A 17,079-nucleotide genomic window follows, 5' to 3' on the forward strand; every position below is an offset into this window, starting at 1 on the left:
TTTAAATGTAAATGGATTAAATTCTCCAATCAAAAGATACAGAGTGGCTGAATGAATAAAAAACAAGATCCATTGACATGCTGCCTATAAGAGACTCACTTTAGATGCAAGGACACACACAAACTGAAAGTGAAGGGATGGAAAAAGATATTCCCAGAAAATGAAAAGCAAAAGAAAGCTGGAGTAGCTATACTTATATCAGACAAAATAGACTTTAAAACAAAGATGTAATAAGAGACAAAGAAGGATGTTACATAATGATAAAGAAGAGAAGCCAACAAGAGGATATAACATTTGCAAATATTTATGCACCCAACATAGGAGCACCTACATATATAAAGCAAATATTAGTAGACCTAAAGGGAGAAAAACAGAGCAATACAATAATAGTAGGTGACTTTAATACGTCCCCTAACATCAATGGATAAATCACCAAGATAGAAAATCAATAAAGAAACATCATCCTTAAATGACATGCTAGACCAGGTGTACTTAACAGATATTTACAGAACATTAATTCAAAAGCAACAGAATACACATTCTCCTCAAGTGCACATGGAACATTTTCCCACATAAATCATACGTTAGGCCACAGAACAAGTCTTAATAAATTTAAAAGGACTGAAAGCATATCAACCATCTTTTCTGACCACAATGATATGAAATCAGAAATTACTTACACAAAGAAAACTGGAAAATTCACAAATATGTGAAGATTAAACAACATGCTACTAAACAACCAATGGGCCAAAGAAGAAATCAAAAAACCCTTGGAGAAAAATGAAAATGGAAATGTCGCATACCAAGCTCATAGATACAGAGAACGGATTGGTGGTTGCTAGAGGCAGGGGGTTGGGGGTGAGAGAAATATGTGAATTGTTTTTGAGGGGTTTTTTTACTTTAAATAAATTGAATTAAAAAACACCTTTTAGAATTTGACTCCTTGAATTTTTTGTAAAAATTATATTTAAGTTTACATAAACTAGGCAGTTACACAAAGGACAGAGAAGGGTAAGAAGTGTCAAAAGAGCAACCTTTTAACACCTTAAACTCAGTGCTGTATGCCAATTATATCTCAATAAAATGGAAAAAATCAAAAATAAATATAATAAATATACTCAGAATCATCTATCAGTGTCTGTTCAATTAACTAATAAGATGTACAGGGAAGCAGGAAAAGGGAGAGACTGTTAATGGGAGAAAATTACTAGAAGGAAAGATTGGGAAAGTCTACAAAGTTTTTCTGTAAAAAAGAGAGCATTACTACAGACAAAATCAAATTGGCATTTGTACATTTAAAATTTTTAACTTCTAAACAAACCTACACTAGAAGATGCAAATTTAAAGTTGATCTTCATGTTAATCAAATTAAATTTATCAAATAACACTTATGAAGCATGTTTTCATAAGTTACTATAAAATGGAAATGGTTCCTCCAAAAGAATTTAAAATTTAGCCTCTTATTTATGAGGAATTCCAAGGGAAACCCATTAGAAGCTGCCACTTTATGGCTTCTGCAGGAAGCATCCCAACTGACAATTCAAAGAGGCCGGAAGTCATCTGCAAGGTTGTCCTGATTAGACCTCAGTGTCCCCCTTTACTTTACACTCATCTCAGCAGCCTCTTTTCCTCTCTCCTTCAAGACTTCCATTTGTTTCCACGGTTTACCTATTCCTTAGGTTCTGACATGGGACTGTCTCCTCCCTCCTGGTCCAGGTGTTTTTGGTGCCAGGTACTGTTTTCTTGTGGATCAGCCCCTAGCATAGCCCTGGGGGCAGAATCAGGCACCCTGGGAGCTTTTCCCTCTCTTTGGCCCAGAGCAAGATGGGCAAGTGCTGAACAAATGAAGGGACCAGAAGTTGAAAATATGATGACAAACCATGACACAAAACATGATTGGTAAGATTAGCAAAATAATATAAAGATGTAAAATATGATACCTGATGGGCCAGAATATAGATATTGTGTCCCACATCTTTTGGGGAAACACCATCATCTCCACCTTCATCGTCCCCATGATCACATTCCAATCCTTGGTTATAGGCATTCTTCATCACATCAACCTAGCAAAAACACAAATAGTAACAACAAGCCTTGAAATGCCACAAACAATATACATTTTACATTGTTTATGAAGTATAATAAAAAACTAGAACACTTTCTAAGACTTAAAAAGTATAAAAGAACTCTAAATGAAAATGGCCTTGGAAACCATCTTTATTTAAATGAACATGGAAGTATTTTTCTATAATATTCCCTGTTTTCCTTGGAAATTTTTGCTTTGATTTTTGAATGTTGACAGTGCCAAAGTTCCCATGAATTAGGAGACTCTAGAACCATGATACACATTCATTATTTATTAAGCATCCACTAGTTAACAGGAATATATGGTACTGGACACTGCCCTTTGCACTGAGGACCCAACAGTGGATACAATAGAATATCTGCCCTCAGGGAACTTACTGTCCAGTGGGAGAGTCAGTAAGTCAAGAGGCGAACACAACAGTCCTACAGCAGGGCTAAATGTGAGGAACTGAAGCAAGCATGGGGCAGAGGCACTAACTCACGCAAGATGTTGAAGGTGGGTCACAAGAGGAAGTAGATGATGGGATAAAGATGTTGTAGACAGAGGAAAGACTATTTTCAGAGGGCTACTGGATAGTGCTATCGTTGAATGAATATATAACTCATTGCTCCATTTAACCATAAAGATAGGGAATGTCTTGCCCCTCTTTGCCCACTGCCTTGCAGATATTAGGCTCTCATTAAATCTATGTTAAATCATACTGCATCTTATCTCTTTATCTACTGTCCTCGATTCCATTCCTTACTATTAAAGAGAGAATAAAAGAGTGCCTTCCATAGGATTTCCCCATAGCACCAACAATGGTGCTCATAAGAGTGGGACTTAGTCATTGGGGAACTGAGTTATACAGTTTGAGTATGTTCTCAATGCTTTTGAAACTCAGTGCTTTGAAAGCATGCCAATATTACTTCATAATTTCCATGTCACAAGTGAGGAGGAAAACAACCTCTGCAATAGGAAGACACACTAGTGATCTCTGTGGAGTCCTCATCAAGTCTCCACATCGTTTCCTCCAGACCAAGCATTGTGCAACATTTCACCAATAAGAACAAGCACAAAAGATATTGATTTTATTTTATTTTTCAGAAATAAAATTTTTGAGGGATACAAACATTTTTTACACATCTTCCTCATATACTCCAATTCACGAACTAAAGTAAACTTTTTTTCTGGCAAGAAGAATTTGCAGACACTTTAGTAGAGGGTGACAATCTGGTAAAGAAAAGTGCTTAGAGTGGATGAAGTTCTCAGGACCCAAATCACACAGGCTTTGCCATCAGGGGCCTTCCGAGGTATTTGTCATGTAGGTGCTATTCTACCTTGGTAGAGTAGCGAAAGTCACTAGACTTTTTTCCTGACATGTATACCCTTTTAGGTTACACAGTATTAACACAGTTTTCAAAAGTTTTCTTACCAGTTCCCTGGGTCTCATGTTAAAAAGAATTCTTTCTGCATTCTCGCTGTCGTGTCTGCTTTCCATAATGGCCAGCAAAAGCTTGGAGGCATTGTTCTAGAGATACAGATGGAATTAACACACGTGAGAAGTCTATTTCATGGATTAATGATCCCCACATTTGTTTTAATTGAGATTACCAGGAAAGTGTTTTTTAATCAAACAGAACTTTAAACTAATTTCATTTGGCTTATTAACATTTTAAGATAGAATCTTTTACTTCTTTGTCAATACACTATAAAAATAACGAATCAGTGATATATTATAAGGGATATTTTAAATATTGGTTAAAAGGTGTTGTAAACACAAATTGACTTTATATATAATGCATTAAAATGTAATCATATTTTCCTTCACTATTTCCTAAACATCCATTTCTATGATGACATTTTAACAAGACAGCAAGGTGAACCAGTATCAATGACACATTTTACAGAAATGGGATATAACTTAAAGAATTTAACAATTTTTTTAACACAAAACATTAATACATATTAACAAATCAAAATTTTAAGTAAATTTCTGCAATTATTAGTGAAAATTAATATTTAAACTCCTAAATTCATGAGTTAAAAATAAAATATAAATTTATTGATAGCTTATTAATCTCACTATATGGCAATATATATGCAACATGCTTACCAGCTGGGTTGCAGAAGAATATTTTCTATTTTTGCTTAGTTAGTAGAGAATGACCATAGTTTATGTTGTCTTTTATGCTTCCTAATTTGGTTTATAACTATATTGTCTCAAACATTTTTACCCATAGGTAAAATGTTTCTGATACAGTCAATTTATAATCCCAAACAGGCACCACAGTGTTTCAGGAAGCACAACATTCTCAACATCTGGAAAGATGTTTCTGTACCCTGTGTTTTCAACAGCGCTGCCCTAGAATTGCGGCAAATTGCAAGATGATAAAAACTACTTGGGAGATATTTCTACAGTGTTTTTGTAATATTCTTTTAGAAAAAATCTCAACCTCTACACACCATCTTTGATAGGAGCACAAAAGAAGTCAACTCAAATGGCTTTAAGATGCTTCTTAGTGACTCAAAATTAACATCTTATAGGATGAAAACTTAAATTGAACCAGTTGTTTGGTGTGAGTAGACATTCACCACACAAATTTTGTTAGAGTTGTACAAATTAATTTTACTGAGCAGTTTTAATACCAAATTCTATTCAGCTATTTTTTCTTTCAGCAGTACAGCTTAAAGACTATCTTTAAATGACTAATATTAGAAACAATGATGATGATGATGATACCAATGTCACTGATCCATCCTGAAAAGATTTTAGTATTTTGCAGGGGAAGTGGTATTATTTGTTTCTATTCCATTTTTCAATTTTTACAGATTTGTACCAATCCTAAAATCCATTTTGATAACTAGCATCTGTGCAAACAACACACCTAAAAAAATAAGGCTCCAGAATTAGTGCAGAGCTTAAATACTTACAGTGATCTGAACTGACCCCACAGAATTCAAAGCTAAAACCTTGGCAACACTAACTGCATTCTCTAATGAACCTCACTCAGCAGGCCCAATACACAATAGCTTAAAAATACATCCAATTTCAGAATGCTGTTGACAATATGGTATTTTTTCTAACCAATTTTATTTTCATACTATTTTTAAGAATAGAAATCTTGTAAATGACCCACTGAAATCTGAATCAATTTGAAACTACAAGAGCCTATATATAAGAAATCAAACGCGTGTTTCAGTGTTAACAGAGGATTTTCTTCCAAAGGAAGCTAGAGTCCTTAAAACAAAACAAAACAAAAAACCTACCTACTTAGCACTTCACAGTCAAAGATCAGCAATGAAATATAAATTAAAAAGTTAAAGGACAAGACAAATGTATGAAAAAATTCATACAATTGTATAGTAAACCAGGATACAGAGTTAAGCATACCTAAAATTATAAATGATTAAGCAATTAAATTTAGGGGTGAGTGATACAAAATAAAACCTCAACATTTTTAATATGGTATCTCTATAATGTTACAGAGAATTTATAATTAAAAGCACCCTAGCCAAGGAAGCCCCCTAAAATTCGCCAATATATATCATTTGGTCTTAGAAACATTGTTCTCATTTGGCCATTATGTACAAAGCCTGAAAGATTGTTTAGAAAGGTACGCTCACCTCATTCTTTGAGTAAACATTTAAATATTTCAATGTCAAATCCGTTCATATTTTGAAAAGATATACATAAATTGTGCTTAGTAACATAAATGAAATTTTAAATGATGCTCTTTCAAAAGAGCATTTTCATTTGAATAGCTAAGAATATCTTTGTACTGTTAAGTCAGACCCCATCATTTAGTTTTTTTACATTGGTCTGCATTTGTAAATAATCTGTATGCCTACACTTGTTTTAAATTGATGAGTCATTCCGTATTTTCATTCATTAAGTTATAGCAATTAAAAATGAGATTTAGGGGTCAGCCTGGTGGTATAGTGGTTAAGTTCCTACACTCCACTTTGGTGGCCCAGGGTTCACAGGTTTGGAATGTGGACCTATACACTGCTCATCAAGCCATGCTGTGGCAGCATCCCATATACAAAGTAGAGGAAGACTGGCATGGATGTTAGCTCAGGAACCATCTTCTTCAGCAAAAAGAGGAAGATTGGCAACAGATGTTAGCTCAGGGCCAATCTTCCTCACCAAAAAAAAAAAAGGAAGAGATTTAAAGATAAAGTCTTTAGAGTAATAAAGGATTTAAAAAGTCAAAGGCCAAGGCTTCTATATGTTGTTTCTTTATAAATTACGGTTAAAGATGAATTTAAGATAAAATAAAAATTTTCCTAGTAATTCAAATTAGGCTCTCTGTCACAAAGGCCTAGGCTGTCTTCACTAACTGAAGCATGATGCTAATGAGGAAAACGACATAAGGTCAATCTACATAAGGATCACCTTCATTTTAATCTATGAATGGAAGGACCCAAAGCTTATACATATTGCAAATGAAAACAGCGAAAAAATACAAATTCATCTCTTCTATTAAAAGAAACAATTGCTTATTAAGAGCCATTAGCACAATCTTCTCATAAGCAGGACATATATACATTCCATTATATATATAAATCTATAATTAAAAACAGAATTACAAAAATATCATTCCTATTATTCTTAGCCATAAATTTACCCATATGAAATTAAATTATATTCACTATGATATTGGATAGATGTGTCTTTACAGAAAATTTGTATTTAACCAATGATTTTTTTTTACCTGTTTAACACTAAACACAATTATATGGGCTTTAATAATTCATCTCAATTGAGTATCATGCCTTTGTTTCGGGGATTTATATAGTTTCTTGTGTATATTCATTTGTCAATAGCCAATTGATCAAAAGATTGAAGAAATTTTTTAAATGCCATTGTGTTCCTGAGCTCTGATAAATGGAACTGCTCAGAAGTGTGTGCATGGCTTAAGTTAAAACAACTTCTTAAAAGAATGTGAAAATGGCTTATAGTATTTGGGGAAAAAATAAGATCCTAATGTAAAAAGAAACACCTTTTAGAAAAAAGAGAGCCATAAAACTAAAATGCAGCTCTCCTTTTATAAATTATATTTATAACTATATACAAAATTTTGTATTTATATATGTATACTTATATACATAATTTTATATATAAATTATAAATTATATTTGTGATTTCCTAGATAGAATTCTGTAGTTAAGAAGAATTAAAAATATACGGTATAGCGAATGTTCAGCACCTTTTGCTCCTCTATATAATGAAAAATACAAAATAAAACCAGAAGTAGTGAAACAAAGTGGCTACTTAAAAGAACTTCCAATAAAGTACTCTCCAACTGACATTACCGCAAAGTTTATTTGACATTTTATGAGAAATTTAGTGTACATTGTGCTTTCACTATCTCTCCCTGTCAATTCATTAGTTGAAAATACGATAATATCTTGGTTTTTACAAGAGCTACTTGAAGATTTAGAGTCAGCTGTAAAGGGGAATTTTAAATAGAGAATGTCACTTTTCCTCCCTGAATAGTGGATTTCTTTTACCTTTAGTTGGAGCACCAGGTCCATTCGATATTTACCAAGAGGATTTATGTCATTTAGAATCAAAGCAATGATGATGTCAATCCCATTAGATTCATGAGTAGCAATACACGTCTAGAAAACAAAATGTTTATAAAATAATATTCTATTTATAACATAAGAGCACTAGAAATCATTTAACATAAGATAACAGAATTATCTTAGCTTTTTGACCTTTAAAATATAATTAAAATTTTACTTTGAGATTAAATCAAAGGTTTAAGTCTTACTTCTTTTGCATAGAGTCTGACTACTAATTGATTAGTATTAATTAAATGGCTTTGTATGCAGAACACTGAGAGATACACTGTGTGTAATGGGTGTCTCTTAAAATGGACCATTTTTATAGAATTTCAAAGAACACTGGTTAAGTTCTCTTTCAGTCAATAAATTTTCATATGCCCTTCAATAGAGGAATTCTTTAAATTTAGGATTTTATGATATGATTTATCCTGGCTGAGAGAATATTCCCATTTACAGAAGAAGTGTGATCTTTTTGGCTAAACAAACTTTATTGGTACTGATGTAGCATTTTAATTTAGCTGCTACTTAATGCTAAATGAGTGAAAGTGATGCTGCACTTGCTGGGTGGCAACAGACAGGGAATATAGACACCTCCTGGTGTTTTGCGGATGTCCCGTCAATGACAGTGGTTGAGGAAAGTTCAGTAGATTCTTTAAACTTGAGTGATTTATAGAGAGATTTACTTGGGGGAAAGTTTATAAAACATCTTGAGAGAGAAACAGTATTTTGAAGATTAGGGACTATGGTGCTAGGACTCTGAACTTACTTTATTTTATAGAACTTGAAAACCAGGAATTTGTGGAACTCCATGTTACAAGGCAGCACCCAGTGTCAAGGGGTTGAAAAATTGAAACCCAGGGGAGTTAAATGGGAAAGAGTCAAATCAAGGTTACTCTAAAATAACTATTATTTTTCAGAAGGGGCTTCATTTCTCCCTCCATACAAGGACATTTTTACTCCCCTAACACAAAGGAAAGGTGTTTTCCATCCATCTTCTACACTTGCCGAGGTTCTCCTGATCGTTAAAATGTTTGCTAAACTTAGAGGGAATCAATTTGCAGATCGTTTCTGGAATCTGCTTGCAACCAACCTTCTTTCCTTCCACACATTTTCAGAGCATACGGTTCAGGGTAAGTGATTTTTAGAGAATGTGGGGTTCATGTTATTTTATTATTAGTTTTTACTTTTAGTGCTTACCTAATTTAGTAAGTTACTTTCAAAACTCAATTTCATCCTCTTCTAAGACCAAAAGTAGGGAACACATGTTTTCTATTATAGATACACATATTTTTACCAACAAAAAAACCAAATCTCTAAATTTGTGTATTTTTCCTTAGCTTTAAATCAACAGTTAGGTTTTCGTATATCATTGCCCTAGGAGACTGAAATATAATCCAGGAAAATAAAGGGCAAAATTCACAAACTCTTTTACCATGTCATATGCACATTACAGAGGGGGAGAAAGTAGCCCCATAACAAATTATTCTGTCAGTAATTGTGTTTTTATTCTATGTTCTTATGTATGTGTGTATGTACGTGTATGCATATTTTTATGCATATATGTGTGTATACATATGTGTGTTTATGTTATATAATTCACGATAGGAAAGCAAATTTCTTTTTCAAATTTCTTTTTTATGTTACGCATTGATATTTGGTCTCAAAGTTTTCTTTAAAATTTATCTCCAGAAATGTTTGTGATTTGAAAACTTTTTCTTCCAGAGTGCACCCAAGCTTGTGACAGCAGACCTACAACACTTGAGTAGATGTGTGAACAGTCTACTAATAAACTCCAGGGTGGCTCCCTTCCCTTTACTAGCTTGAGTGTTCTCTCTTCTACTCTCACAATGTGTCCTTGATATCCAAGAAAACGGAATCAGAGACATACATTCTGCAAGAGAGAGTTGAGACTTTGCCCCAGAAAATCTAATACAGTCAAAAGAGCACTCTATTTAGACTTAATCAAAAGTCCTGAGTTTCAAGAATGGCTCCACAACTTACTGATTCTGTAACTCTGAGACTCTGGAATGTCACAACCTCTGAGTCAGAATATATGGTCAGTAAAATGGGAGCAATAATACATATTTCATAAATTTACTGTGACTATAAAGGAGATAATATACACTACCCACTGCAGTGGAGCCAAAGAAGCCAAGGGAGTTTATTCCACAAATCCTAGAAAGAGTCACTAGAGATGAAAGCTGATCAAGGATGAAAAAACATATTCTACTTTTTGATGTGTGATTTCTCTCTGGAACATTTTCATGGGAATTTTCTTTTACAATGAAATTAAATTAAAATATGGCATAGTATTTGCTAGTCTATAATTCAGTCTCTGTATGTTTTGTTAGGAAAGTAAAAATACGTGGCAAAGCAAGCAGAAAGATCTTTTACATGTACACAAAGGTTGGCTTGCTCACCAATTTGATCCCTTTACTAATTAGTCACGAACGTTTTGCACGAAGAACTGCTTTCACGCTTACCTGATTTTCATGACATGGACCCTGGCAGTACTCCGTCAAGCTCTCCAGAGTCTGGTTGACCAGCACTACGTTCTTCTCATTGATGTAGAGACCCAACAGGCCCAGGCCGCCCGTGGTACTTCCACAAATGCAGTCCAGAAACTGAAGGGTCTCGCAGACAAGGTTGTAATTGGTTTTGTTGTTCTGATTCCTCAAGAAGTTCTGAAGGCAAAAGAAAATATACCCAAAGGGTTAAAAAAAAATCACTGCTAATTGTTTTCAGTTCTCTCTGTACTTGTGTTTTTCTAACTTGAAAAGATCCCCATGGCAATATGGAATGAAACTGCTCTTTGTAAGAAAGTGTTCACATTTATTAAATTTCTCCTAGGTTTAAGAAAAAAGAAAGACTCATGTTTTTTTCCTTAGGGATCTATATTTATCAGTATACTTCACAACAAACATTTCTCAATATCATTATTTTAAAACTATATAGAGAGGGCAAAAATAATAGGCAGTAGGAATAGGGTAAGGAAAAAGGAAACTAGAGAGAAGTTAATTAAGGAAAGAAGCAATCAAATTTTCAAGTAAATGACCCTTTATGAACAGTGCAGCTTCAAACAATAAATGATACAACCATTACGGAGGGCAACTTGAAGCCCCTAGCAAAATTTTGAGCTAACATACAACTCCATTTCTACAAAGTTATTATATATATAGAGAGAGAGAGACTATATAGAGAGAGAATATATATATATTCTTTGTGGACGCAATTCCATCAAGAGGGTCATTGCACACTGCAAAAACAGCAAACACTGGAAACTACACCATAGCCATCATAATGTGACTGGCTTAGTAAATAAGAGTATATCCAAACCCTGGAACATTGCAAAGCTATAAAAATGAGGTATTTCTTTAATATGTACTGATATAAATATAATCTAGTAATAAGACATATTGCTAAATGAAAAAAGAAATTGAGGGACACTATATAATTTTTTTTAAAAAAGGTTTACATGTAAAGATCAATACGCTTATACATGCATAAAAATTTCTAGAAGGAAACATAACCTGTTAATAGTAATTTCTTTGGGGGAGTAAATATGGTGAAAGGGTAAGCAAAGAGGGAAACTTTTATTTTTTATTTTATTGCTTATTTGTATTAATTTATTATTTAATGTATTTATTTGAACTTATTTCTATCATTTATTCTTTTTTTCTTTTAGTTTGTTTTTGTGATTTTTTTGCCTTTTTTTTGGTGAGGAAGATTGGCTTGAGCTAACATCTGTTGCCAATCTTCCCTTTTTGCTTGAGGAAGATTGGCCCTGAGCTAACATCTGTGCCAATCCTCCTCTATCTTGTATGTGGGATGCAAAAATAGCATGGTCCGATGAGTGGTGTGCAGGTCCACACCTGGGATCTGAACCCATGAACCCTGGGCTGCCATGGCAGAGTGTGCAAACTCAACCACTACACCATCAGGCTGGCCTCTCAATTTTTTTTCTGTGGCAAAACACACATAAAATTTACCATCATAACCATTTTTAAGTATACAGTTCAGTGGTATTAAATATATTCATAATGTTGAGCTACCATTCACCATCAACCATTTCTAGAACTCTTTTCATCTTATAAAACTGAAACTCTATGCCTATTAACAACTCTCCATTCTCCCTGCCCCCAGCCCCTGGCAACCACCATTCTACTTTCTGTCTCTATGGTTTTGTCTACTCTAGAAATCTCATATAAGTAGAATCACACTGTATTTGTCTTTTTTGTGACTGAGGCTTCATTTAGTATTATGTCCCAAGCTTCATGCATATTGTAGCATATGTCAGAATTTCCTTCCTTTTTAAGGCTGAATAATATTCCATTGTATATATGTACCATAATTTGTATATCCATTCATCTGTCAATGGACACTTAGCTTGCTTCTACATATTAGCTATTGTGAATAATTCTATCATATATTTTTACTAAAACAACTATTTTATAAGAAGCATTTTCCAAATTGTCTGATCCCACACTCCTATCAGTAGAATGTTTAATCAGATACTATATAACATATCTACCTCCTACACGAACAGACAAAATGGGTCAGGCTAAGCACTAGGCACATATTCAGTATCTTCCCTCTGGAAGTAATGCTTCTGGCCTTTGCCTGCCAACAGCTCTGAAGTTGTGGTGGGGTGGTCCACAAGAGTCATGGCTTCTGCCATTCATTCATGCCTGAGCTTCTCATCCCCTTGGAGGATATTTAATTCAACTTACATGAATCTACCATTTCTTATCAATTCAGAATACCTGCACTCTAGACCCTTACTAGAGAACACAACTTCAAACTCTGCTGTCTCTCTAATACTGGTATGTGCTCTTAGAAACCAGTTCACCTTTCATGTCATTTTGCCATGGTGACAATAAGCAATGTGTAGAAATAATGTAAAAAAGACGAGGGGGGCAAAATTCCTAGGCATCCTTAAGCTCATCTATTTGACAAAGTCAAAATGTACCAAAAACGATGTAAGTCCAGGACTATATTCATTTACACTTGTATCAGCCTTCATTGTTGTAAAAAATCCTCTCTTATGTTAACTCCATTTCCAATGAAGACATATAAATATACTCTGTATCCTCACTCAAGAAATATGAATTCTGGGGCTGGCCTGGTGGCATAGTGGTTAAGTTTGTGCACTCCCCTTTGGCTGCCCGGGGTTCATGGGTTCAGATCCCAGGTGCAGACCTACACACCACTCATCAAGCTATACTGTGGCAGTGTCCCACAAACAAAAATCAGAGGCAGATTGGCACAGATGTTAGCTTAGCAACAATCTTCTTCAAGCAAAAGAAAAAGGAAGATTGGCAACAGATGCTAGCTCAGGGTCACTCTTCCTCACCAAAAAAAGAAAAGAAATATGAATTCAGTTGGAAATGATAAAAGTTTCTGAAGTCTACGAAATCACAAAAGGTACAGGTGACGCAAATGTGACCTTAGTCAACAAATACTGGAATACTAGGATTAGACAATGCCCATCAAGGCTAAAAAGACATGAGTTGAGGATGCAAATGATAGTACTGTCTGAGCCTGATCTTTTCATACATAAAGGAATTTTCCTCTTATTTTTCTTTACTTAGATACAAAAGTTTCTTCCCATTTCAAAAAAGCACTGCTGGTTTTATTGATTCTCTCTCCAAAACTACTTGTTAGTTTTATTTGAATTTAATTCCTTATAATCATAGGCTGCAACCTCAGCTTTCACACAAATAAAGATCAAATACCTGTAGTTCGCGGTTGTGGTTTTCACATAGTAACTGAAGAAATCTCAGGATCGGCTGCATGATGGCAATTGCAGGACTCATTGTGACTTCCTCTGCAGACTTTTCCTCCGCAGTTCCTGCTTCTGATCCTGCACACATAATGTCTATTTCTGGATCCATTTCTCTTCTGTATACACAGTATGCTTTGGATGTTGCTGAAGAAGCTTCTGTTAATTGCCCTTTCATTCCCTCTTTTAAGTGTAATGATGGATCTCTTACTGAAAATAAAGCAGTACTCTTATATTTCTGAATTAATTTCCTTTTGCTCATTAAAATTAAAAAAAAGACAACCAGGCGCCCAAATTCTCTAACAAGTGAGTTAAAAATCATCTGACAAGAGGTGCAACAATTTCCCAAAAGTAATTTGAAGTAGTTACTAAAAAATTAAACTTGCACTGGGATATTAAAGATCTTAATGCCTAGCGAATTTTACGAGGGCTGATGTCTTTCAGATAAACATAAAATATGAGCGTTCAGGAATACGAGAAGACGGGAAAAACACGGCCAACTTCAAAATGTTAATATTTATATGATTTTTATTTACTACCCTGGTGACTTTGTTACTCCAACTACCAAGAATCTTTCATTAGCATATAGTGCTGTAATTTCTGTTCTTAAAGTTTAAATTTCATGAACACTCAGAAGGTTTGGGATAGTTGCTCTCTGCTATGCATTCCACAATGAAATCAAACATTTTTATGTCATTAGTCACTTTGCACTAAAGGCTTGTTTGAGTTTGGTTTTGCAAAGCTGTTTCAAGGTCAACCCCCATGACCATAATAATTCAGAGCCACAGTTGGGATAATTAGACTAAGGTAAGGGAGATGACAAAGATAAGTGAGATCTAAACTCTGTATTACCCTCTTTTCTCTCACTTTACTCTCCCAAATACTCAACTATTTCTTTACCTCTCATTCGTGGACCAGATGTCATCAATTCATTGTCATCATCCCTTTTCTTGTTACCTAAGTCTATGGTATTAACCGTCACTGTTGATCTTATCTCTTTCTGAGCAGCCTTCATTCGGTCATAGAGAACTTTGAAGAATTTTTCTGACTTTTTTTGTTCATGCAACTGCTGGTAGAAAGAACGCTGCAAGAAAACATATTTTAAGGTATCAATACCCAAGGGGAGAAAAGTAGTGTTTTTATGCTTGAAATAAACATAAACATTACGGATAAAAGAACACATTTAACGTGCTGCCCATTATTATTTCAGAAATTGACAGCTTTTGCCAGTCTCCTGTACTAGTTAATGCATACTAATAATAGCTTGTATTTGCTTAGCACTTTCCAGTAAAATCCAACATGTTTTCATATGCTGTTTAATTCATCCTTACTGATCATTTATTTTAAGATTTACAAAGGCACTGTAAGAAGTTGCATGCCAAGAGTTCTTTGATTTTGATGTTATTATGAAGTCATGTATTGATTCAATACATTCTTATTGAGTGACTACTATGTGCCAGGCCCTATGCTAGCACTAGGAGTAGAACAAAAAGGAAAAACAACCACAATCCCTGCCTCATGAGTTTGTAATCCACAGTGAAAAACAGCCACTAATCCAGTGATCATCCTATGCAAATGTGAGTTTATGGACAGTTACAAGAGTTATTTTCCTCTTTATCTAAATTAAAGTACATTTAATTTAGATTGTGTTACCATGGCAGCCTTACTCACAGGAATCCACTGATAAATAGGACTGAGTTCTTTTGGTACTTCATTAGCTACATTGTTTTGCATGGGGTCTAGGAGAAGCCACCAAAAAATGTGTAAAATGAATTCTGCTTTAGAGTGAATAATGATATAGGAAGAATTCAACACCAAACAGTATGATAAAACATATCTTAGTGAGAGGTGGAAATCCTGAACCTTGGGAATATCTGCTCTAATCATTGTTTGCTTAGTGACTTGTGGAATTATCCAAAAGAGGTAGGAGATAGGAAAGACGACACACTCTAGAGAAGACAGAATTTGCACTGGGTGGGAAACGGTAAGTTATTATTACAAAACCATGGGATAGACACAACACAAACAAGAGAAATGGAAGCAAAAAAAATTAATGATAATGACTTCAGTAATGTACTAACCAAAAGAGAGTTATATAACCTTGATGAGAGACAGTGTGAAGAAAACAAACGAAAAAATAATGATTTCCAGATCAAGTAGAATTGACCATAATCCAATAAATCTAGACGGCCAATTTTGGGGAGTTTGGCTCCTGCAGATACGCTTTCCTGAAAGAAGGCCTAGAACCATGACCCACAGGTCCCGGGACTTGCAAGTGAGACGCCACGGGCATCAGGTCAGGAAATGGATGCCTGTCCTGCAATTTTCGATACGGGCAATATACATTCACTGAGTGTTTTATGAAGCCTTAGAAGTTGGCTTCATACCTACAAGGGGAAGCTCTAAGCAGAGGGCTAGCAACCCCTCAAGAAAGCAGGCCAAAAAGCCACCGTAACCATGGCAACGACAGTGAAACAGTCGAGCCGGTTCTGTTAATTCAAAGGATAAATGCAGCATCTACAGACCTCAACGGTCTCACAAATTAAGCTGATGTTAAACCCTAATATTTTCAATATAATGGAGTTAGAAGGTGGAAGGGGGTTCCAATATATTAATGAGGAAGTTATAGAAACTTTGTGGCTCTATGAAAACAAAGTTTTATAATTTATGTAGTCCCTTGACATACGTTATCTCACTGATACTTTCAGTACAACTGTGTGATGAATAGAGAGTGCTCTTATTTCCATTTTATAGATCACCTACCTAAACGGCTTGCCCAATATTACATAACTAGTAAGTGGTAGGGCTAGGAGTTAAATCTAGATTCTCTGACTCTAAATTGCTAAGTTTATAAAGTAACCTCTTCAGCTCAAAAAAACAGATTATTTACATAGACACGCCTTTTTTAAACTAGGGCTCTACAAGCCGAATAGTATGATTTTAATAAAAATCAAAAGTATGTTATATATATGTATATATGTATATAATCTCAACAGGTAGCATAAGGATTTCTCTTATGAAAGGTATGATTTTTAATTAGGAAACTACCTCTATCAGTTGCACAGAGTATCAGGGGAAACTTTCAGGTTTTTTCAGGAGCCAAGGGTGATGGAGAAACAGACGTGGGCCACAGAGGAAGGAGTTCCCCCAAGAAGAGGAGGGAGACTAGAAACGGGAGGACAGAGAAGGGAAAGGAAGTGAGGAGCTAGGGCATGATGCAGGGTGAGTCAGCCAGTGAACCTTCCCAGGAGCGAGGAAGTAGAAGGCTGTTTTAGAGAGGAGATACTTATAGTGGTTAAGAGCACAGACTCTGGAGCCAGACTGCACGGGTTCGAATCCCGGCTCTATCTCTAAACAGCTATGAGAGCTTGGGTAAGGAAATTACACTGTCTATCTTGGATGCTTCTTTGGTAAGATGAGATAATATTTAAGTTACCTCATAGGTTGTTGTGAGTATTAAGTAAGTTAATACATATAAAGCACTAAGAACAGGACCTGGTATTTAGCAGGTATTCTTTTCACTATTGTTATTAGTGTTCAATTTAAAATTGTAATATAAGTACCTCCTCTATCCTCCCCATCAACTAATCTTTAATAAAGCACACTAAACATATAAAGTGACTTATGAAGCCAAGAGGGTAGAGATTAAGGAAGG

At 34.9% G+C, this 17,079-nt stretch overlaps 1 protein-coding gene across 2 annotated transcripts in view; it reads right to left on the bottom strand.

The window, feature by feature from the left end:
• Positions 1 to 17,079, bottom strand: part of ITPR2 (inositol 1,4,5-trisphosphate receptor type 2) — a 466,150-nt gene that overhangs the window by 136,120 nt on the left and 312,951 nt on the right. For both annotated transcript variants that reach the window (XM_023644092.2, XM_023644091.2), the window contains exons 40-45: positions 14,325 to 14,508; positions 13,378 to 13,634; positions 10,126 to 10,326; positions 7,583 to 7,693; positions 3,501 to 3,596; positions 1,941 to 2,063 (exon numbers count right to left, since the gene is read on the bottom strand). In XM_023644092.2, coding sequence (XP_023499860.2) covers positions 1,941 to 2,063; positions 3,501 to 3,596; positions 7,583 to 7,693; positions 10,126 to 10,326; positions 13,378 to 13,634; positions 14,325 to 14,508 — 972 coding nt within the window. The remainder of the gene's footprint in view (positions 1 to 1,940; positions 2,064 to 3,500; positions 3,597 to 7,582; positions 7,694 to 10,125; positions 10,327 to 13,377; positions 13,635 to 14,324; positions 14,509 to 17,079) is intronic.

The sequence above is a fragment of the Equus caballus genome, chromosome 6 (assembly GCF_041296265.1).
Source record: "Equus caballus isolate H_3958 breed thoroughbred chromosome 6, TB-T2T, whole genome shotgun sequence".
Lineage (NCBI taxonomy): Eukaryota > Metazoa > Chordata > Mammalia > Perissodactyla > Equidae > Equus > Equus caballus.